This window comes from Symphodus melops (genome assembly GCF_947650265.1).
Source record: "Symphodus melops genome assembly, chromosome: 21".
Classification (NCBI taxonomy): domain Eukaryota; kingdom Metazoa; phylum Chordata; class Actinopteri; order Labriformes; family Labridae; genus Symphodus; species Symphodus melops.
In genome coordinates this window covers 14,017,956-14,041,655 of record NC_136711.1, presented here as the reverse complement: position 1 = coordinate 14,041,655, position 23,700 = coordinate 14,017,956, and the positions used below count along the sequence as shown (strand labels likewise).

General features: G+C 38.9%; 2 protein-coding genes across 3 annotated transcripts; both read left to right on the top strand.

Annotated features, from left to right (window-relative positions):
* The first annotated feature begins 515 nt into the window (after positions 1-515).
* Positions 516-4,485, top strand: ghitm (growth hormone inducible transmembrane protein). Its single transcript, XM_079372793.1, has 9 exons — positions 516-603; positions 956-1,115; positions 1,495-1,594; positions 1,897-2,008; positions 2,144-2,285; positions 2,391-2,499; positions 2,713-2,901; positions 3,620-3,791; positions 3,881-4,485. The coding sequence occupies exons 2-9, from the start codon at positions 984-986 to the stop codon at positions 3,966-3,968; spliced, it is 1,044 nt and encodes a 347-aa protein (XP_079228919.1). The 5' UTR covers positions 516-603; positions 956-983; the 3' UTR covers positions 3,969-4,485.
* Positions 4,486-9,682: 5,197 nt separating this feature from the next.
* Positions 9,683-23,585, top strand: LOC306842309 (cadherin-related family member 1a-like). 2 transcript variants are annotated; one of them, XM_079372480.1, is made up of 17 exons: positions 9,683-9,940; positions 10,363-10,458; positions 10,806-10,951; positions 11,041-11,091; positions 11,344-11,433; positions 11,563-11,649; positions 12,654-12,770; positions 14,276-14,419; positions 14,505-14,583; positions 14,677-14,777; positions 14,874-15,077; positions 15,411-15,563; positions 17,010-17,174; positions 17,729-17,796; positions 19,513-19,741; positions 19,983-20,237; positions 21,637-23,585. In XM_079372480.1, exons 1-17 carry the CDS (start codon positions 9,880-9,882, stop codon positions 22,165-22,167), a joined length of 2,577 nt encoding a protein of 858 aa, XP_079228606.1. In that variant the 5' UTR covers positions 9,683-9,879; the 3' UTR covers positions 22,168-23,585. The 2 variants fall into 2 exon arrangements, with proteins under 2 accessions (XP_079228606.1, XP_079228607.1); XM_079372481.1 differs by having other exon boundaries at positions 20,767-21,777.
* The last annotated feature ends 115 nt before the right edge of the window (positions 23,586-23,700 follow it).

Sequence of the window (23,700 nt, the reverse complement as noted above, 5' to 3'; positions counted from 1 at the left end):
TCGTTATAAATGTTTAGTCTCCTACTAGGCATAACATTGCAATAAATGGCTACAATTATTTAGCAGCTGTGCCTATTTGTAATTTGCACACAAAGTAGCCTGATACAAATAGCTTAACTGTAAATTCATAGCAGACTATGAAGCCAATATTTTAGCCTTGGTAGTCGTAGGGCAATTTAGATAATTTTTCTTTCCCTAACCACAGACATGCAGACAACATTCCTCGAACATTTTCGATGGATGATAATTTTATAATGGAATAGGCCTAACGTCTAAATATTTACGAGTAGGCCTAGTCTAGTTAAAAGCTTCAACACTGTGGTTTCGCCCTGATTCATTATCTTTAATGGCAAGTAAAATATGTAATGTTTGCTTGGACATTGGTATTTCTGCGTATCGGATCTTAATACATCTTCTAAAACAGCTGACAAGGTTACAAAATGCAGTCTGACAAACAAAAACAAAAAAAACTACAACCCCTATCAAACATGTCGCCGAATGATGACGTGTGAAGGAGAAATTTCACGAAGGTTGCAAAACAGTTGCGTCAGAAACGTGCGCATTTTGTTTCCTGAAAGGCGAACGACGAACGCTGCTCTCTCGGTATGTAACATTTATCCAAAATATGTCAAATGTTCATGAGTGAAATCTAATAAACGATGAAATTATGCTTCATTAGATACACTGAGCATCTAAACAGAAGTCGACCCTGATGATTTTCAGTGAAATTAGTCTTACATGTTACGACACTAAGAGCTAGCTTACGTGAGCTCGCTTAGTAAATTAACTTTAAATAATATGACGTTTGTTCGCTTTCCTGTTTTGCAAGCCTTTATTTATTAATCTCTTTTAACTTTCTTTGTCACTATCATAATACACGTGACGTTTACACGTAAGTCTCGATGCTGTCTGTCAGACACTGTTACGTTACCTGACGCTGTGTTTATTTTGTCAGGTCTGCTACACCTCCACAAATTGTGACCATGTTGGTTGCCCGACTGACCTGCCTGAGGAGCGCCCCGCTCGCCGGGCTCCGTCCTGTGCTGTCACACGGTCCTCCAGGCCTCAGAGCACCCATCCTGAGGACCTGTCCTCCTCTGCTCAGGCCCCAGCAGGTAAAGTTCACACCTGCAGGCTCTCTGCATGTACTTTATGTTATGAACGCTTTATGGTTTAACTACAATGTTTGCAATTTAACTGTACTAATTTATATCAGATGCTGGAACAAATGCAAGATAACATCACACAGTGGGCACTAAATGTACAGAGATATGACCTATAGAATAAAAAAAAAGTATGTTTTTTGTTTTGTTTGTATCTGCCAATAACAAGTATAATAAGCAAACTGATTGAAACTCTATGTTGCTGACTCCTTTATATATATATTTTTTTAAATTATTGTATTCTACCCCCTAAATAGACATAACACAATGTTATGTGATTTTGTGTCACGTGTGATTTTATTTATTTATTTATTTATTTTTTCCCCCACAGGGTTTTTCCTCGAAAGCCAGGTTTGGTTTCCGTCGTGTGAAGACAGCGAGAGACCAGCTCAAAGATGCAGCTTTTGGACCAACAGATACCGCCATTAAAAGTAATGTTTATTTTCTAGTTACCGATATAGTTCACTGTAACAGTGCTGTTACTATTCAAATACAGTGCTGTTACTATTCAAATGTTAGTCTTACATAACTGATTTGATTCTAAGAACTCTAACAAGGCATAGCTGTACCAGAATATGATGGACTCAAATATCGGCCTCTTTGACAGGTTTCTTAATTTGTGAGAAAAAAAAGCCTTGAGACAGCCACAGTGTTCGATTTGGATTTTTTTATTTTTTCTTCATGAGGAATTGCAAAACATTTTAACTTGTGCCTGATTAAATTGTGTTCTCAGTTGACAGCATGGGAAGACTGATTCTGGCTGGAGGTGCGGCTGTTGGACTTGGAGCTCTGTGCTACTATGGACTTGGCATGTCCAATGAAATCGGTGCCATCGAGAAAGCAGTGTGAGTGTTTGGGGGGGGTTTTGTACCGGCAGCGCATTCGTCGTCTTCTGAAGGGCAGATCAGTGCATAGAAAATGTTTGCTACCTTCTGAGAGCTCCTTGTTGACTTGCCCCCCCCCCCCCCCCCTCTCTGCAGGATCTGGCCTCAGTATGTGAAGGACAGGATCCACTCCACCTACATGTACTTTGCAGGGAGCGTTGGACTAACAGCTCTGTCAGCTGTCGCTGTCAGCAGAACCCCGGCACTTATGGGTCTTATGATGAGAGGATCCTGGCTGGTAAGCTATATCGCTGAAGTTGATCCCACAAAGACAGAGTACTTACCCATAGTGATTTATAAATAATTGGTTTCTAAAGTGAATGTCTGTGTTTTTCTAACCCAGGCTATTGGAGCAACATTTGCTGCCATGATTGGTGCCGGCATGCTGGTCAGGTCTATTTCTTATGAGCACAGCCCGATGCCCAAACACCTTGCTTGGATGCTTCATGCAGGTTTGTAGTACAATGTCCAGTGGAGTTTCATTAAACTGTTGATCTAGCTCAGTAGTTGTCCCTATGATGTAATGTCTCAGTTGAACACTAGAGGGCAGTCTTGTAAAGCATTTAAAAGAAACTATTCTGCTTGATTTGTGTTTTTACTGTTACACCTGGTTTGTTGTGTTAGTTTTATTATGACGTTTTCTCTCTTTGTTGTTTATTGATAAGGTGTGATGGGTGCCGTCATCGCTCCGCTCACTCTCCTGGGAGGACCTCTGATGATGAGGGCCGCCTGGTACACTGCAGGCATTGTGGGAGGTCTGTCCACTGTGGCCATGTGCGCCCCAAGTGAGAAGTTCCTCAATATGGGTGGTCCACTGGCTGTCGGCTTTGGGGTGGTTTTTGCTTCTTCTATCGGTGAGTATAAGGCAGTTTGGCCCAATTTCTAAAGCTCTTTGTCGTTTCATTTACACCATATGACCCTCAAACTAAAGATGTAAAAACATCATAGCACAATGTCAGGTTATTCATACTTGATGAACCAACACATACAGCCAGGAGAAAGGTGTTTGACAGCAGATCGTATGCGTTTCACCTCATCCACATTCCAATGGTCTTGGGAGATGTCACTTCTTCAATGACTAATTCCATGAAATGCAAATCTGATTCGTAAGTCACACCTTAAGTGTTAGTACTCAGTCACATTCATTGTGTATGCAGAGAAATGTGTATGACGTCACACCTCAGGTGATTATCGGCTTTCTGTATTCATTAATACAAAAACACGAAGTAAAAAGTGAGACAAAATGTAAACTTATAATAATTCTGGCACATTATTAATTTCCAAAATACTTTTAGCGATTTATGATATTGAGATTAAGTAGTTAATGTTAGTAGGAAGATGGAAAAAGAAAATACACTCCCATTTCTGTGCTTTTTAGATATAAAACATCCTTGACATGTACCCTAACCTTGAATAAAAGGGCGTTTCCAATCAACCACTTAAACAGCAGATCATCAATTACCTTCATATTATTGAACTGTATTGTCATTAAGTTTTAGGTGGTTATTCAGTAACATTACATCTCAATTGTACAGTCAGTCTAACAGTGAATATATCTTGGGGTTTTTTCAGGATCAATGTTCCTGCCGCCGACCTCGGCGTTCGGAGCAGGCCTGTACTCTGTCGCCGTGTACGGAGGCCTGGTCCTGTTCAGCATGTTCCTCCTCTATGACACTCAGAAGGTCATCAAGAGGGCAGAGACACACCCGCTCTACGCTGTTCAGAAATATGACCCTATTAATGCGTGAGTCTCACATTCGCTTCAGATACAGATTGATGTTAGTGATGTACCTTAACCACTGTACTGACCTGATATTTTCAATAATCTTACAGGTGTATGGGAATCTACATGGACACCATGAACATCTTCATGAGACTGGTGATGATTCTGGCTAACGGCGGGGGCGGCAGAAGAAAGTAAACGGCAGCATTGTGACTTCAGCTTTAATTTGACCTTCAACAGAGCTAAACAACGTCACATTTTACTTGCGTCTTGCATATGCCAGCAGCATATGCAAGATGTGATCTGTTAGCGACCCAACTTGTCTAACTGGTAAATAAACATGACTGCTTTGTTATTGTGCACGGAAGACAGACTGCACACACAATTCAAGAGCTTTTACCTTCATCGTGGAAGCGTGTGTTTTGTCCTGAGGGGTACAGATAGTTTATAATATCTGCATTATTTGTATTATTTGTTTTATATTTATTTCCACTCATTGGTGTTTCTGTTTCTAATGAGAAAGGAGGAGGTAACATTTACGTTTATGCAACAGAAATGTCACAATTCAACCATAGACTCAACTATAGGGTGTAATAAATAACACGGCTGTATGCACTTTCTCCATTATAAACTGATGTACATCTGTGGTGGGCTAAAGACAGTGGCACTAGTTTATATATTTTTGAGAAAATAAACATTCATTTAAGCAAAGGAATCATTCAAAGCAAAGGAAGCAAAGGAATCATTCAATAAACAAGCAAAAATTAATTATTTTCCGTACTGACTCTCTTTTGTAACTCCCAGCGACACTTGTACAGCAACACTTATGCTAATGAAGCTAGGGTAATTGAAATAATGTGAACAAAGTACAGCTACAAGGTGTAAAAACAGGATTCTAATTTTGTATTTATTATAAATAACACAATTTGTATCCTAAGTCATCTTTAGGTGAAATTCATTTCTACATTTAGGCTACTAGTGTTTTTGTGGAGAAACGTTTACAGGGCAGAGTGTTTTTTCCTAATATCTTAAATTCATTTTAATAGTCCATTGTATAAAGAAATTATCCTTTCAAAAAAAGTCATACACATTATCTGGGATCATTGAGTTATATTAGTGTGGGGCAGACAGTGAATGCAGTAATCCAGATGACAATGGAATATTTCAGGAGATAATCTATGCATTTTATCTGAACTAATGTCTGATGGAAGCTATTGTAAAGTTCAACGTGACTTTTAAGAAATACATTGGTCAGAAGAGGGGCAAGACCTGAAAAAGCACCAACTGCCAAACAATCAGAGCAGTTATAGTTCATTTAACATAGTGTCCAAAATCAATCATATGGAGGACAATCCACTGCTGCTACTTAAACCAAAAACCTACATAGCCACCATTTTCCCATCACTGAGGCACCAGTGTGGGTCCACCTTGTATATGCCTATAAACAGTCAGTGTGGAGCAGCAGATGACAAAGGCTTAGCATCGTAATCCTCTTGTCCACCATCTGGCCGCTTCTCTAAAATTAAACCTCCAAACCAGGGCACTTGCAACAGATGCTAACATCTGTAAATATGCAGGTGCTTCATTAGAGCATGCACACGTGGATCACAATGCTGCCAGGGAATGTTTTTAATCCCTCAGATCATATACACGTTAAGGACACATATGATTCATATACAGTATGTGGGAAAAAACTGCAGATGGGATGGATAAAGAGGGCAATAATGGATGAGATTTTTGAAAGCTTCAGCATGTGGAGTTCTGCCATTACAGGGGATAAAAGTTGCTTCCTGTCAGTCATTTTCAGATTGATGACCGATATTTGGTTAAAGTCCAAAGTTTTCTGCTGCCAAACATAGGCTGTTTGTGTGTGAGCTGGAGAAAATAAGTGAGTAAGAGAGAATGAGCGAAGTTGAACAAATCCAGAGGACAATAAGTCCATGCATGTTGTGTCTTTGGCTTTCGCTCTTTAAATCACAATACCTTAGGGACTCTAACCTCTAATGATCTCTTTCTTTTACGTAATCACTCAGACTTATAAAAAAAAATGCTGTAAGCTTATAAACCCTTTACTGTACAGTGTTCGGAACATTTTTAAATTGATTTTGAATCATGCTTGTAGTGATTCTCTCAGGATAGAAACGTTCATGGTCCAACACATAGGTCCACATTGAAATATCTCAACAGCTGTTAGATGGGTTAGCTTGAAGACATGATTCCATGTTGACTTTTTATATTTGCCCTCATTTGTTTTCCCTCATGGGCCATTCTGAGGTCACATTGTGGTTTTGGGTGAATTTGTTTTTTAGAGTCAGGTTATAACTTCATTTTCCCTCTGTGATCAGTTCATGGTTATCTGCCTAAAACTTCAGTGTATGTCCCAAAAAAACTCAAAATGTTCATCATCCTTATACATGACATGAGTTTAGTTTATAAGCAAATGTTAGCAAGCTAGCATGTTAAACAATTAGTGTTTGATTTTTTAGCACCTGTCAGCTAATGTATGCTAGTTTACATTTAACCGTCTTTTGTTTACAGTGTTAATTTGTGAAAGTCAATATTAAATCATTAAAAGAATGTTCAATTCTCCAAAGTTAAGTAGGCCTAAACTAAAAGTTTACAAACTGTATGTTAGCCTATGTTATGTTATGTAACGTTACCTGCAACCTATATAAAGATTACAACTCAACAAATTTGACATAAAATTTACAAACCGTTAACTCAATCGTTAACATGGTGACCTTTATACCTTATTGGCGTGCTAAAGTTAGCATTAAACTCAAACACAAAACAACAACACAAGCCTTAAAGAGTTGTTGGTAGGGCTGTCGACTGTGGCCTTGTTTTTGAATATTCTACTTAAACTGATACTCTTTTCGTTTCAGTGTTGTTTACTAGAGGTTATACCATCAGTAACATGTTTGTCCACTGCACCATGTGCAGAGTAAATTCTTTATATTTGATGTGTCTAAGTTAATTACTCTAAAAACACAGCAGTTTCTGAATTCTGACTTTTCTGTGAACAAAGCTGTTTTTTCATTGGCTTCCAGCCAGTGAGATACAAGAGTGTGTCATTGAACGTCAGACACTATTTTTATAACTGTGAATACAGGAAGTGAACCACACTACACCTCTGAGTGAGTAAGTCAATATAGCCCTCACCAGTATTAGTGCACTCACATGACACCTGGTCCTATGGCAATTCAGTTTTCACAGAAAAAAAGGTGTAAAACTCAGCACAGGCCAAAGTGTAAATGCTATGCAAAAATAAAAACAAAGAAGTTTTTAGTCCTTTGAATGTAGTCTGTACAGGCAAGGGTACATGATTTATTTCTGTTTGACATTAATGCCTACAGTGACAGTGGCAAACATCTTCTGAAAGACATACTTTGATAAAACTGAACTATAAAAAGGAGGCTTGTTGCGTTTTTTTTATTGTTTTTTTTAATTGTGCTGACTGATAATATTGTCAGTTCTTAAAAGCCTTGGTTTATCTCACGGTCTGGGCTTCCTGAGGATAGTGGACTGTGGAGGCTAAAGAAAACCTCATGGCTTTTGTTGCATAACAGATCCACAAGTGCAGCTGAGGTTCTTGGTCAGCTTGCTGGCAAGGAGAGGTGCCTGCGGATGCTTAGGTCATTGGGACTATAGCTTTATGTGACTAACAAGTTAATTAAAACTCTTAAAACGTCAGGAAGAGGAGCCAAGTGGACCATGTGTCTGTAGTGAATGTAAAGATGTGCATCGTAGCGTACATTGTGTTAAAAATGTGCTGACCTGCCCTATGAAAGCAATTTCTTTTTTTCACTGTTTTTTACTGGCTTTTTTCTTATAGTGTTATTCTGAATCTGTAGGCCATTTACATATTTATAGATAATAATGTGACATTGTAAAGCTACATATTAAATGATAAAAGTTGATTTTCAAATTGTACTATAGTCTTACTTTACAATTCTAATACAAGCTAGCTGAATAGATGAAGATGAGCTGGGATTCAATAAGTGTTTACTTCCTCCCGCTCCTTTTTAGACATGTCACAATGAATTAAATTAGTGTAAAAATATCTGCAAACACTGTTTGTAATTATTATTTATTTTCTTTCTGTCATTTTTTTTATACGTTCACTTTTGCATTATGTTACATGTTTTGAATTTAAAAAAAACTCAAATCAAAAAAGTTTGTGACTTAACTGTAACATGACATTTGCCTAACATAATACAATTGGTTAATGTCTCTTTTTCCTTGAAGAGCATATTGAGACTGTCATATTGTTTATCATAAAAATGTAATTGGAATCAGTTTGTAAGTCTGTAAATCAGGCCATAAACATATGCAACATGCAGACTTGTCATCAATAACACAATTACACATTTTTCTTTTCTTTTTCTTGGCTTTGTTTGCTTGTTAAGTTTTGCCAAGACATTCCTTTTTCTTTTTTTCTCTTTTTTTTTTTTTTTTTTTTTTACAATTCCTCTAGTTTTGGGTTGTGAAGTTTTTTAAAGCTTACAGTATCTAGCCTGTTGAGGGTAAGGCGTAAAAATATAAGATGACAAAGTAAACATGTTCTTTAGGCCTACATTATTAAATTAGCAAGCTACTTTTAGTGGCTAGAATGACAGTCTTGTTTTATTTTCTTGAATGATAATTAAACTATTTTGACATAAACAAGTGTTACATTTTTTGTTGTTTATTTTAAGTAACTTTACTTCTTAACAGCAACATTACATTTTATTCCACATAAAACAAAACAGTCATACCCTTACAGGTATTAGCGTGGATTTTTAGTCGGTTGTCTAGCTAGTAGCATGCTAATCTACCCTCTGTCCTAACCTCTTTATGTTTACACATGCCTTCATATTACTTAATTTTACTATGCTGAATGCTGCAGTCGTGAATGAGTTAGTCAAATCAGTTAAAACCAATAGAGTGGCTTTTTACGTCACAGGCGCAAACAGCGGATTTGATTTAAAAGAAGGTTGTAGACTCATGGAGACTTACTGGAAATTGTGTTCAAATATAAAAAGTCTATTTTTCAGGCTGTTGGTTGTCAATATGTACAAGCAGGATCAAACTATTTGACTAGGTTTTAAATGTTAGCCTTTCAAGTTGTCACACAAGTCAGCTCAGATAGGCTGTTTATTTTTTGGTATTTCTGAATTGAAGCACTGTGATTTGGTTCTGACCTTCCTAAGCTGCAGCGATTCACACAGTGAATTTATTTTTATTTTTTTCATTTAAGACAGTGCTTAGTGGAGAACATCATCTGGAACATGACATACTTAAATTAAGCTGAACCTAAAATATAAAGTAATCTTGCAGCCCCAAAGAATTTGATCCAAAGAACACAGATTGAGATTAATGACTATTTAGAAAAGCATAGCATGTTTGGAGTCTCAAGGCGGGGTCATTAACAGGTTATTGGGTTTCCAGGGATAGTGGACTGCGGAGGCTAAAGAAAGCCGCTTGGTTGTAGATCCGCAAGCACAGCTTGGGTTTGTATCGCTGCCAAGGTGAGCAGTCACTGAATGCTTAGGTCAGTGTGACTTGCACTTTGTGACTAATGCTTTTTTTAATGAAACCCGTTGAATATCAAAACAAGTAGCAACATTTCTCATAGTGGAAAAGAACTGAATACAGAGAAATAAATGTGGAACACAAGAAACAGGATTTTTTATAGAGGTTCAAAGTTTGAGTGAAATGCAGTCGTGAATTAAGGGGACAAAAACAATATTCAACTTCAGAACATTTGTTTCTAAAAGTTAATTGTGAGATACAATTTTTCGTTGTAAGGTATTATTTCTGCTGTGCCTTACACCCTTACATGCACATTAACACATGTACGGAGGTGTGATGACACCATATTGTGTGGAACCTGAACTCTCTTCACTCCTTGTGCGCTCTTTCAGAAGAAATCAGAGTGAGAGAGTGTGGCAGGAGATGTCTGTGGAGAGAAGGGATGCGTCACTGGATTAGTGCTTGAGAATCCGTCCCAGCCTCTTCTCCCTCCTGAGCTGCTGAGACGCTACCAGAAGGGCAAGACACTCACCACTCGCTTTTACCTCCACCAAGCCTTCCACATGAGCCGGCCAAGCCTTAGCTCTCCACCAGGATGAAGAAAGAAAAGGAAACACATGCTCTGCTGTTTCTCCTCCTGCTTTACTTTACCTCAGGTAAGGCTCTGTTTTCTTTATGTTATGCTCTTAGTCTTTGTGGTTAAGACTTCTTGCCTCGCTCTTATCTGGTTAATCCTCTAACACACAGAGGTCCATCTTAGTGTGGACTCCTCATGCTGCCTGTAGTTCATATTTTTTTTACGTGTGATTGTATGTTGGTGTTGTGATAGAAGCTTCAACCCAAAAATATGTTTAATTCCTCTCTATCCTCCTCCTGCCTGCTTTCGTTTGCTGCCCTTCTTAGCAAGTGAGTGCAACAGTTATCTTTTCATTAGATAAACATTTATACGAGAACAGACTTTAGTCAACGCTTCAGTTAACTATGACGTTTTTCAGGTTTTTACAGTATATTGAGTAGTTTGCTAATTTCATAATTTATCACCTCTTCACATAATTTGTTTTTTTTTTCCCACATAAAGGGAAAACGGACTACGCTCCATATTTTTATGACAATGGACCCAGCAGTATAAATGGGAACATGGCCTTGTTCAGCATCTCTGAAGATACACCAGTTGGTAAGTCTCACATATCCAGTCCAATGAAGTATCTTGTCACAAATCTAATTAATTTAAGTAATCTCCTGTTGTCTAAATTTGCTTGCAATGTTATGTTGTAATAATGATATTTTCACACTTATTGAAGCTCCCTTTAGTCGCTGTGATGTCTGTCAGATCATGACATACTTAACAGGAAGAAAACATTTCAGCATTTGCTTATGTGACCTGGTTAATAAACCTGCCATAAAAAACCCCCCACAAAGAAACAAACCACAGGCATTCAAAGCTTCCTTTAAATCATTCTAAGAAGCATAGATATTGGGTCTTTACCACGCCTGATAATGTCTTTCTTTTCTTCCATATAGGGATGCAGGTTTACACCCTGAATGGCACCGATCCAGAGGGAGATCCAGTAAGATACGGTCTGACTTTTGAAAAGGGCTCCCAAGAATATTTAAGGGTGGAGCCCAAGTCAGGAAATGTGACCCTCGTCAAAGAGCTCGACAGAGAGGTAAGGCCGATCATGAGAGATGCTTGTTTTGAAAGAAGCTGCTTCAACTGAGGCTGTGACGGTCTCACACCTTTTTTTTTTCCTCGCAGAAACAAGATGAGATCTCAGTGCTCGTGAGCATAACTGACGGTCGCAATAAAGTAGGTGTTTACTACTTGTGTTGTATTTTTATGTAAATAAATAAATCATGCAATTTTTAATTAGTAATAATAATAATAATTTTATAACCTTAAATCAAAATACATGCCTTTAAAAAACAAAAAAAGAAGAAGAATGAAAAATATTCACTTTTAGAGTATTTAGGTCTCTCTTAAAGAAGATAAAAACCTGGGTATGAATTCCTGTTTGTGCAATTGTTTCTACTTGCAGTTCAGATTCGTTGTTTTCTTTAGGTTATCGAGACAGTGAGAGTGTTTGTCACTGACGCCAACGATGAAGCACCCGAATTTCAAAACCTGCCTTTCATCATTAATATCCCAGAGGTACAGTATGAAGATTGAATATCCAAAAATCATATACTGTGGATCATCCTGTGCCACAAATGATCTCTTTGATCTGCTGATTGAGTCAAACTTATCATGTAAAATAAAGATCCTTTTTCTCATCACCAGGATACTGCTCCAGGAAGTAGCATCTACAGAGTCCAAGCAGTGGATAAAGACATGGGCTCAGGAGGCAGCGTCTCATATTATCTACAGGTAAAAAGATGTGATGTTATGTAGATGATGCACAGATGTTACTCAGAAAAGAATTAAATTGTAGATTTATTCTGCATCAAAATTAAAACATTTGTGTAGATTGCCTTTATTGAAAAGAGTGACCCCATTTATAACACATCTAGAAGCCTATATTTTCTTTAAAGCATGTTGTGCTGTTATTATATTGGTCAGCCTATCTATCTTTAGTTGCTGGAGCCTTTAGAGTAACACGTGCTTAGAAAACTGAGCTAAAGTAAGAAGGGCTAAAACAGTTAATGCTATTTTAGCCCGCTTGCACATGGCATCCAGTTGAATTCAAAGTTGTTTGAAAGATTTTACTAATCACATGTCGAGCTGTTAATAGCTTTGCACCGATCTTCAGACCTATTTAGCTGACAACCTGAAGACTGCCAGCAAGCTTATCCTTTCAAAACCTTACTTCAAAGCAAAGAAAGCTTCTCTTTTTTTTTACATGTCATCCTTTCTTATTTTCATCTTCGTCAACCAGTCCAAAGACGTAACATTTTTACCAGCACAGCTTCCTCATTATCATCTACAGTAATGCTGTAAACTGGCTCCGTTTGCCCAAGGGTCAAGCTGAAATCATGAGAGCTGTTTGTGCCATGTGGAGGGGAAAAGGGCATTCGAGTGATGGGAGAGCGAAAGATTAATCTGGTACCAGAGAGCAGTCTGGAAATGGTGTTACTTTAGTGGATTAAATTTCAATTACATTTGAGCAAGGCACTGAAGGCTTAATAGAGGCTTAGGTTTGGTGCGGGCCAACAGATGACAGCACAGTAGTCGTTACTGTTTATATGTCAACTATGAGACTAAAACAATCCTAAAATGTTACGTTTAAAGGGAGGAGAATCAAAAGTTTAAAACAATAACATCAAAGTCTTTGGAATGAGCTCAATAGTTCTCAATTTCAAAATTCCGGTTATAAAAAAACATGTTAACCAATAATACTCTTCTGACTGTGTGGCTTTATTTCTCATTCTCAGACTTCACCACTTGCAAAGTTTACCATTGATGGGAACAGTGGTATCCTCAGAGTCAAACCTGGTGAGACTTTGGACTACGAGACCACGCCGACGCACTTTGTGACAGTGGTTGCAAAGGTGAGATGTCGCTGTTGCTTCTCTTCTCAGGTTCCCTCACACAACACCCTCCCACTTGGCAGGTTTCACCTTCCTGTCTTAGCATTTTAAGTTTAAGATTCATCCATGGTGTTGTGTTATTTCAAACGTTTAGGTTGTTTTGACCAGTGATTGCTGTAAACTGGATAATTCCTGTGAGGTAACATGGCTAGAGGTAACACCTGAATTAGAAGCAATGTACCAACGTAGCATTTTGCTTTTGTAAGAAGGTAATATTGTCAGGTTAAGCACCTGCTGGTGGCCAAAGGTCGTGATAGGTTCAGCTGTGGATAAGCTTTCTGAACACAGATATGTTGCTGAATTTTCTCAGTCTCTGTAGACCAAAGTGAGGAAAATTAAAGTCTGGGGAAGTGTTGACAGTGTTGCTCCTAGTGTGTGTATGAGTAACCTGAAGTGTCATTTCCATTAGATGGTGAAGGCTGGTTTATTTTAATAGCCTCCGCCCTGTGTCTGTGGAATAACATACAGCACAGAGAGCCTTATTTTAGTGATATTCTGTGTACAACAAATCACAGGCTGAGAATTGAAATCTCTTATGAAACACTTTTCTTGAGCTGTGTCACTTGAATTACCATAACAACAAAGCTCATTTTACTTGTGGGTAAATAAAGAAAATGAATCCGACTCCACATAGAGACAAAAAACGCTGCATCTTCTGCTCTCCTTAAAGCGTAACAACATGATTAACACAGCCATGCAAATTTAATTACAGATTCTTCTGTTCCCAATTATATTAAATTTGACATGCCAAGTGTGGATTAAGAGGTTTACATTCCAGGTTTAAACAGACATCCATCCAATAAAGCCTCATTCAGTACACCACGCGTAATTTCCAGGCATTTAGCGTTCATATTTAATTGGATTTCATTTGTTCTTGTAATACAGATTAGCTCAGCAATAGAAATTAAACCATTTTAAGTGGACTTCTGGTTTCCTTGAGCCTGTGAGAAGCCTCTTTTATATTATTCTAGCTGGGGAAAATAGGAAATGGATGATATTAAAGGAATTCTAGAGGTTAGAAAAAACATCAATGTAGTGATGATTTAGAATAATGTCTACAGAAAAGGCCATTAAATAACATCGTATGCATGTATTATTACATTCTCCTTAACCAAAATAACTAAATCAAGGCTCAAAACATGGAGGCTAAAATTAGATTTATGATTTTAAAACCTGTGTAGGATGAATAAGAAGCTAAAAGACAAGGCCAAACAGAAACCGAGATAGGGGAAAGTATATGGGGAAGGATAGCTCAGAATGTGTGCCCCAGTCTTTCCTACCCAGTTCATCTAAATACCCTCCTTTTCTCAGTGCTACATGTACACGTAACACCTGTTACCTTAACTCTTTGCATTTAAAGTCTCTATTATTTTCATTAGTAATAGATACGGTTTTCCAAAGTGAAGAAAAATCAATTTTCTTGTCATGTTAACTACTGCTGTCTGCTTCGCTGTTTATTTCCTCAGGATGGAGGTGGAAAGTACAAGGGGAAGCACCAGGTGTTGACCTCCACAGCCACTATAACAATCAACGTGATTGATGCTCAAGACATGCCTCCATCCTTCATAGGGACTCCTTATTTTGGCTACGTCTACGAAGTCTCAGTTCCTGTAAGTCCTCAATGTATTCTTAAACAACCCGACAAGGAACATGTGATGAATATGTTAAAGATTGTTTATGTTTGCTTTCTTTTAGGGTTCTGAAATATTCACTGTTTACGCTAAAGATGGAGACCAAGGCAATCCTTACCCCATTCATTATTCCATTATGAATGGTAAGAGCCGAACATCAAGACTTTAATGTGAATATTTCTTGTTTATGTCTTCTTATCAGGCACATTGTCATGATTTCTTTTAACACGTTTCAGGAAGTGATGGAGTCTTTGACATAAACAGCACCAGTGGATCCATCACCCTGTCAACATATCCATCTATGCTGAACAATGAACTGTATGAAATCAAAGTCAAGGTAATTATATTTATCTTTCTTTCCAGTATCTTCTTGTGAATTACACTTCAGCTTGTGAATTTATTCCACTTTTTTCTTCTGATTCTGACATCTCAGGCGTCAGAGATAGGACCGAATGATCACCTGCTGGATTATGACATTACCACGGTTACAGTCCGGGTGGTGGATCTCAACAATCATCCGCCCACCTTTTACGGAGAGAACGGACCACAGAGCAAGTTTGAGGTCACCATGTACGAGCATCCTCCAGCAGGCGAGATCCTACGAGGGTTTAAGATCACTGTCAACGACTCGGATCAGGTAAACTTGAAGTCATGTTTCATGGAACTCAAGGCATTATTGGAGTTTATTGGTCCATTTATGCAAGCTTACAGTCATTCATCAAGATATTATTCGTACAAATACAGTAACATGCTGCAAGCTTTCAGTAAGTTTGACCAAAGTTGGTGACATTTTAATTCCCTTTGGGTAAACTACTGCATACAGATCTGCCAACCAGCTTTAAGTATGTGTCGCTATATATCAACATCGAAAACCTTAATTCCTCTAAGTTTTTTTTTATTGGCTTCATCCTCATTTTTTTCTCCAATGAATTCATGGTTTTCTACATTCTATTGTTTTCTTTTCTTGCAGGGAGCTAACGCTAAATTTAAACTGAGACTGGTTGGGCCGAGCCGAGTGCTTCGTGTGGTTCCCCAGACAGTCCTCAATGAAGCGCAGGTGACCATCATTGTGGAAGACACATCCGGCATCGACTATGAAAAAGGACAGACACTTACATATAAGGTTCGTATTAATATTTCCCCTTGCTATTCATGAAACCAGTAGTCTCTGAAAATTTGAGGTTCACAAAGGCTCCCTGTCTCTCCTCCACTTTGCTTGATATGTGCTGACATCTATGGTCACCAGAGGATAAACTGTACAAACAGTGGGCGTCCCCTCATTTCTGGTAGACATTTATTATTTGGAGGGAAGCATGTCCTATTAGCTGTTGATAGATTGCTGTGATTTGGTGAACTTATTCTTGGTTTTTGTAGACTTTGAGATCTCTTGTCTAATGTTCTTATTTATGATTAAAAACCTGAAAAGGTTTCTGAATCGACTTCGCTATTTCTCTTTATAACTCTTTGTTTCGTATACAATGAACGTACCTCTCTGAGCAGGTCGTAGTCTCTTATAGCTCTGATGTACGCCAAGCACAAAGCAGAACACAGCTCAGCATTGTACAACTGTAACCGCTACTTCTCAACTGACACAGTTGAAACTTTTTCCACCCAGGGCTCACATTGATTTGTACAAAATGAGATTACGCCCATGTGTGCCTTAAAATGTACCAAGTTAGCACATGACAGCAGAAGATAGTGAGTCAGGTAGTAAGATGTGCCTCCATGAAGTGGGCTGACTATTTGTCGTAAACACAAAGACATGTTTAACTCTCAGCATTGTGTCGGCGTTCTGGTGATGCCATTAAACCGAGACAGACTGACTGCTATCTCATCTGACGCAGGCTTCCCCCCAAGAAGCTTTAGTGGATTCCTGCTGCTCCAGAGATTGTCTTGCTTTAACACTTTCACTGTGCATACCAGCAGATCCAATTCCTCAACATAGAACCGTTCGCTTCTCCAACATGCCAAATCCACCGTTAAGCTACAGTAGCAATGTGCTGGGTGCAGGTTGACAAAAGGAACGTAAGGTGACACTCAAGATTCAAGATTTTTATTTGTCACACGCTCATACAGATGTGCAGTGAAATGTAAGGACTGTTCCGCAGGCCATGCAGTAACAATGATAACAATAAACACTCAGTTTAGCGATGATAGAATAGAATATAAACTAAAAAAATATAAGGAGTTATTTGAATGTACAAAATAATAAACATAGAATAGAATACTGTGTAAAGTGTAAAAGTGACCAGGGTCTAGTAAAAAAAAGTAAGGTTCAAGATTTAACAAAAAGATTATTGAATGTACAAAAAATGTAAAAATAGAGAAAAACTAGAAAGATAGAGCAGTTTGATTCGTCCTATGACAAAAACAAACAAATAAAAAATGACCCCATTGCACCTTGCACCTCAATTCATGCTCAGATTTGGCACTATTTATTTTAATTTATGCGTGGAATGCACTGCCTCTATTCACTTCAGAATATGCGTTTATTGATGATTGATGTTATTCTTGTTCTTTTCACATTTCTGCATGAATTTGACCAAACTTCTCATGACTCTCTTTGCAGCTGCTGGCAGTGGAGATCGACACTCCTGAGAGATTTAGTGCAACAGCGGACATATTGATCAACCTGCTGGACACAAACGACAACATCCCCAAATTCACTTCAGAGTATTACATCGCGAGGGTCCCGGAAAACTCTCCTGGTGGCTCCAGTGTTGTGTCTGTAACTGTAAGTCAATCAAGATTAAACTCTGCTTTAACCGCACCAAAGGGATTATTTAATCCATCAATCCTCCAGTATATTCATATTGCTGTGTACTCTTGATTAGATGAAAGCAGGTTGTTCCACACAAAAGAAGCTCAGCAGTCCTGACTTGGTTTTTGTTGGTCTTGGTTATAAATCAAAGTCTCAGTGTCATTTAGTTACTCTGTTAGGAGTTGCATCAATAGAAATGACATTCCTCTGATGCCTTTACTGTGTGCAGCCTGTAAACAAGCAATATGTCCAAGTGACGCAGGGTGTAGTAAAAAGCTTAGTGTTGGCCCAAGGTTAATCATCCTGACCTGCACACCCATCACCACAGGAAGAGATTTATAACCTGCTCCACCCACTCTACATAGGGTTAAGACCCTCTCCAGAGAGCAATATCACCTTCAGTCACCTTGGTTGTGTTTACAGTAAATGTATTGGTGTAAATTCATTGCATTTGAAAGGTATACATTTGTTAGATTTGCTATAAATAGAATACGATTTTTAATCTCGATGCTGTTTTTTCCCTTCAGGCAATCGATCCAGATTCAGGGCCTTGGGGTGAAGTCAAATACACGATTTATGGATCAGGATCAGATTTGTGAGTAAAGCTTTCGCTCCAGTCAGTTTAAGCGTGGTCATTGTGCACTATACGACTCGTGCACCTCAACAAAACACATTTACCATTTAAAAGTGATTTTTTTTTTTTTTTTTTTTTTATGTGTATAGGAGCCAAACGCTTCTCATTGGCTTGGTGTGTTTGGTGAATTTAGCCAGCTGGACACCAGTATTAATTAATCTTTTGTGTTTGTGATGGTAGCAGTTAGCAGGAAACCAGTTTGATTGGCCCCTCTGCTGCACAAACAGCTCGCTCTAAAATGGCTGCAAGATGCTGGCTAATCTCCTAATTGGATTGGAGGGTTAAAAATAGACAGCCTGGCCCGTCTCACATTGGGGGAGCCAATTAACATGCAATGTGACAGCTGGAGCCGCAGAAACGGCAGCTTTGAAAAGCAAGACAGTGCACAGCAAAGGAAAAGTGAGAATTTACGCTCTGCTTCAGGCAGCAACCTGAGGTAATTGTGTGAAAGTTATCAGTTTCAAGGCATCTTGTGATATTTCACAGTGGAAAACACGTCAGTAAATGGCAGTAAGCCCACTGCTGAAATAGAAAGTACTCCGAAAAGTATAAACCTTTGCAAGTGGAATAGAAACCTTTATGGTGAATTCTTATACAAAACATTCATGCTTGATATTAACATCTTTGAAGTTATTCTGATGAAAGGTGGTTTTGTTTGTTGGGTTTATATATTGATATGTAGCTATAGCTGTCCTATCTATAAAAAAAAATACCTTTAAAAAATACTTGCAATATGCCACATCAAAATGAAAATGAGGCTATATTTTAGGGTGCCTAAAATAAGGCCCCCCTGTGGATCTGCCCCTGCCGCTGAGCCCATCGAGCTCATCCTGCTCACTATTATGACCACTCAGACACCTACGAAAACTTGAGCATAAAAGCCTTTGTTTAGTCTGCCTGAAAATTAAAGACAAAAAGAATGGCTCACTTAAGTGCAAAAGAAGGCACTTCTATTTCCAGCTCGCAGAGATGCCTACTCTCTATTGAAGCAAAAGTTTAGAAGTTCTGTACATGCTAAGAAGAACTCAATCAGGAGTTGTGACCACGTGTGGTGAGGAGACAGATGGTTCATAATGGGGATCTGAGTGTTGACGCTGGTGTTTTGTCTCTTATGGTAAATTAGACTCTAGTCTTCTGCAATGCAGTTATTACATTTCAGATAGTTTAGGACAAACTGTAAAGGGACACCAGGCTTCATTATCAAACTAAGTTTTATATAATGTCATCACTCCAATCCATGGTGACTCTCTTGGTTGTTCTCGGTGAGAACAGGTCTCTCTTTTTCTGCCAAGTCTGCCTCAGGGGAGATCATCACTTAAAAGAGTTTTAAATGGATAATTAAGGTGAATCAGACAAAGTGTTCTTTTGAATATGAACCAGGAAATTCATGTGATTCTTTGCATTTGAAAATAATCAACGCGTCTCGGTCTTGAGATGATTCACATCTGTGAACGCGTTACTGTTGACAGTGACAATCTTCCTACAGCACAGAATGTAGCTCTGCTTTTTATAGGCCAATTAATGAGAGTCATGTAGAGAGTCACAGTATGTTTTGTGAGTGTCTGTTGCACTGCGACTTAGCACTCCAGCATTCGACGCCCTGATTTGTTTTGAAGCGGAGTGCTTGTGCCTCAGAAATCTTCGACTTTTGACTCTGTGACTGTCCGAAACCTGCAGGTTTTCCATCCACCCGTCCTCAGGCCTCATCTCCACGCAGCCCTGGACCAGCTTGGACGCAGAGCTCAGGTCCAAATTCAACTTTTATGTGAAAGCTCAAGACTCGGAGGGAAAGTACAGCCTGGCTGAAGTCTTTGTCACCGTCCTCGACATAAATGATCATACACCAGAGTTTGATGAAGAACTTCTGGAAAAGACCATGATTATTGGTTCACCTGTTAAAATAGAGGTACATCTCCTCTTTTAATAACTCATTTGTGTGAATCAGAATTTAAAGCATCATTAGTATTATAGTATTATTCATTTTATTGGGTCTGTGTTTCAGACTTCTCGGCCAGAACTCCAGAATGCATTTTGTTATCTACAAAGCAAACATTTGGCTGTTTGTTGGATATTTGGACCTACGTTTGACAGGTTCATGAAACCATCACAACATGCACCCTTTAACGCTGTTTTGCACCGTTTTACAGGCAGTGGATGAAGACGCAGAGTCTCCAAACAACGTCATCCAGTACTCCATCATGAAAGCCGACCCTGAAAACGCATTTGATATAAACTCAGACACCGGGGAGATCCAGCTGAAGCCGTACATCAAGTCCATGGAGATTGTTCAAAATATCACCAGGCAGAAAGACGCCAAGTGGTCTCTGGTGGTCCAGGCCAGGGACAGAGGCTCCCCGTCATTCAGCACAACGGCCGTGGTCAACATCGATATCACCGAGGCGGTAAGAATTTCTCTCTCTGCAGCGTGCTCATAGTGCTAACAAAAGCCTGAGCTTAAAGCAGCATAAGCTTTAGATATAACCTGTTAAACATATGATAAAAGGCATTGTTGTCATGCTATGCAGCTGCTAATTCGCATCCTAACCCCATTTCACTGAACTCATCCTCTTTTAAGGGACAACGCTAATCATTTCTATACTCACACTTTTTTCATTCAAAGCTTCTGAAAACCTGTTTTCTTCTCATGGCTGACCAGGTCACACTCGAAACTTTTTCAAAGGGATTTTTATTAAATAAATGCAAACATAGTTGCTCCTCAAAGAGTCATACTCGATGTATTAACTCAGTAAAAATTTAAGGAGATTTATATGTAAGAAACAGCAGCTTTATCCTTGAAAATGGACATGACATTTACATTAACCTATGCTGTTCTGGTTCTGTTTTCACCATGTTTTCATACCTTCACGCCACATGATGACATGACTCCATGTTTTTTTTTGGTGTTTCTGTCTTGTGTATCGTGCATTTCAGGTCAAAGGTCGTATTATTTCATACTTCATGGGGCTCAGCAAGCGTCCGCTGACTGTGTTTGGAATTTTTCTCAGCATTGCCACCACCCTCATTTTACTCACAATCTGCATATCCACAATCCTGTACTGTAACGCGGTGAAAAAGTCCCGAATCAATCCTGAGAGCAACTATATCAAAGTGGTCCGCAGAATGAAATGAGACATATCTGACCCCGGGAACTTCATTATTCACCCATAACCTTTGGAAATACTTATTTTTTTATATAGTTGTAAATTGTCTGTAAAAGAGTCCTGGAGCACATTTAAGGGAATAATACAGAAATTTAACTTTTTGTTCTTTTTGAGACTTAAATATTTGATTTCTTTTTTCCAAGAAAGAAAATGTAATTTAACTTTTACAAAAATCTTTCTGTAAAAATTCTGAAACACTTTTCAGGCTCTGGTAATTTGACCATAAAATAGACAAAGAGGGAGCCTTTCACTTTGTATATAATCCTGGATTCACTCACTCATTCGTCTTTTTTTTTTTTTTTTCACGAAAACAAACCACTTCATCTCAGTTGTTTTGAAACCCTCACATGCCCCATGAGAAATCCCAAAGCACCGCACTGCCAGATGCATTCCCAACAAGTTGTAGTTGTGTGCAGTTTTAAGCTTGTAGATCAGTGGTCCTGTGCTGTGAGAGACAGAATGGCTGAGTGCGAGTGTGTCAGTGTCACCTTGTGAGTAGACACATTGTTTGGGCCTCGTCTGTCAGTGCTTTGTGCCTCCATCTTCTCATGCTTGCATGCTTCAGACAAATGCTGCATTACCGCTTCGACTCAGTCCCTCGGACTTGATTTAAACTTTTTTATTTGTGCTCTTTTTACAGACTCCTCTCAAGGGGCCTATGGCGGCCTTTTTAATGAAAAGTAGAGACAATCCTATGAAAGCTCTAAGCATGGTCGTTGTTGTTGTTAGCTCAATGGTAGGGGTGACTGCGTTGATCTCTACGGCTTTGTTTATGCGCAACTCAAAGTCAAACAGGATCATGCCGGTGCGTCGCGTCATCAAGAGGCGACCCAAAGAGCATGAGCCTTGGACCTTCTCGATGCCTGTTATCAGATTCAATAACCCTGCAGAGAAGTTCCTCATCAGCGATGCGGAGGGCAACTCCAGCGGTCCTTGGACGAGGCCTGCACCCCCCTGTGCCCCCTCTCTGCCTCCTCCACCTCCGTCTAACACGCGTCCGAGCGAGAGACCCCGTGCAGTACCCACCATATCCGGCGCTCTGGCCTCCAAAGGGTCCAAAAAAGTCAAGTCCACTCGCTGTAGAGAGGGAAACATGAGCTCTGCTTTAGTGTCTGAGCTGAAAATGAAGCTGGAGCAGAAAATCCACGAGAGCAACAAAGGTTATTATTAACTCTGACACACAAACATCTGATGTAAAGGTTCCCTGGTCCTGTCTTCCTCAAACCTTCCTTGAAGTTAATGTGATGATCTGGTAGAATCTGCCTGCCTTTAGATCATTAATGGTCAGAGAGTTTGAGGGTTATAAAAGGATTGTTTACAGATATTAAAGGTGACTAGCATGAGTATTAACCCCCCTGAACTTTTCCAGATGTTTACAAGTTAAAACTGCAAATAAAAATGGATTTTATCGTGGTTGTAAGTAAGGAATCGACAGAAAACAATTCCAAATGTTGAAGTAGGAAAGGCGGACTAAAATGTGCATTTGAAAATGATCCACATCCATTCTAAAGAAGTCTGTTAGAATTCCAGGTTGTAACAGTAAAATGTGGGAAAGTTCAAGTCTCGTTTATCATTATCTAAAGGCGCTGTATGTCTCGAGGCAGGCTTCAGCCCTTCTTCAGTTGGTTTGCGTAAAGAAAGGAGAGTCAGAGTCTTTTCACTGATTCCCTCGGAGAGAAATCTCCACACTGCCATCTTGAGGAAGATTTACATCTTCTTAAAAGTCAGAAGCGACACTGCACCTTCCCTGAGGAGAGGATTACTAAGACTTACTGCGCATAGACACAAGTTACATCACTTCCTGAAAAGTATAAATATCACGACCCTGTATGCTTTTTTGTTTTGGACACTGAACTCTGACCAGTGTGCAGCTGAATGACACGGTGATGAAAAACAAAACAACTCAGCTTCTTAAAAAGTGCTAAAGAACCTGTGTGCGAATATTTTTACTGTGTTACATCAGCCGCTCGAAGCTGACAAGTTGCTCTTTTGTATAATGTGCCACTGTAGGTTTTCAAGGTAAAGCAAGATAAACGTAGGCTTATTTAAGTGTCTAGAGAAAAGCTTTTATGTACATAACATGGGTCCATTTTTAATGTACAGTATGGAATCATGTATCATTATATTGAGTGTACATATGTGACAGGATATGGACAATGTCACGGTGTATCCTGCGGCAGTAAATACAATGAAACACTTTTCTTAAATCTATAGAGTAGTAAACTCCATGTAACTCCACCTGTAGGATATTGTCGTTAAAAAATAAAAGTCAAATGCTCAAGTTTTTTAAGCTCAGATCGTTATGTAAATAAGTATACTTAACCTCCTCCTCTATTTATAGATGTAAAGAGTCTGTGTTGAACATTTAGTCCACGACAGTGTTAACCTTCAAAGCCTTTGAATGTAGGCAAATAAAACCCGTCCTTGAATTTCTGTAAAACAAATCATGTATCTGACTGGATCTTTACTTACAAAGGTCTTCAACAGGTTCAGATGAACTATCTGAAACTCTGCATTACACTTGCCTGTTCTTCCGTTATTTGTACCGTCTTTGTATCGTCTTGATTTTGAATAAATATTTGAAAATCATGTGGTCTTTGCTCTATTTTGTCCAGAGGCAAATGACGGTTCTCTTTTTAGGAGAAACAAGGAATTGCAAAAGATTGATAAAACGTTAGCGTTAAAGCAAGCTTTCCGTTGATGC

What these genes read in the sequence shown, in the direction of transcription:
- ghitm (XM_079372793.1), top strand. Translation starts at nt 984, where the DNA reads ATGTTGGTTGCCCGACTGACCTGCCTGAGGAGCGCCCCGCTCGCCGGG. An exon ending in CTCTGCTCAGGCCCCAGCAG is followed by an intron (nt 1,116 to 1,494) that starts GTAAAGTTCACA and finishes TTTCCCCCACAG; the next exon opens with GGTTTTTCCTCGAAAGCCAG. An exon ending in AACAGATACCGCCATTAAAA is followed by an intron (nt 1,595 to 1,896) that starts GTAATGTTTATT and finishes TTGTGTTCTCAG; the next exon opens with TTGACAGCATGGGAAGACTG.
- LOC306842309 (XM_079372480.1), top strand. Translation starts at nt 9,880, where the DNA reads ATGAAGAAAGAAAAGGAAACACATGCTCTGCTGTTTCTCCTCCTGCTT. An exon ending in GACAGACACTTACATATAAG is followed by an intron (nt 15,564 to 17,009) that starts GTTCGTATTAAT and finishes CTCTCTTTGCAG; the next exon opens with CTGCTGGCAGTGGAGATCGA. An exon ending in GTTCACCTGTTAAAATAGAG is followed by an intron (nt 19,742 to 19,982) that starts GTACATCTCCTC and finishes ACCGTTTTACAG; the next exon opens with GCAGTGGATGAAGACGCAGA.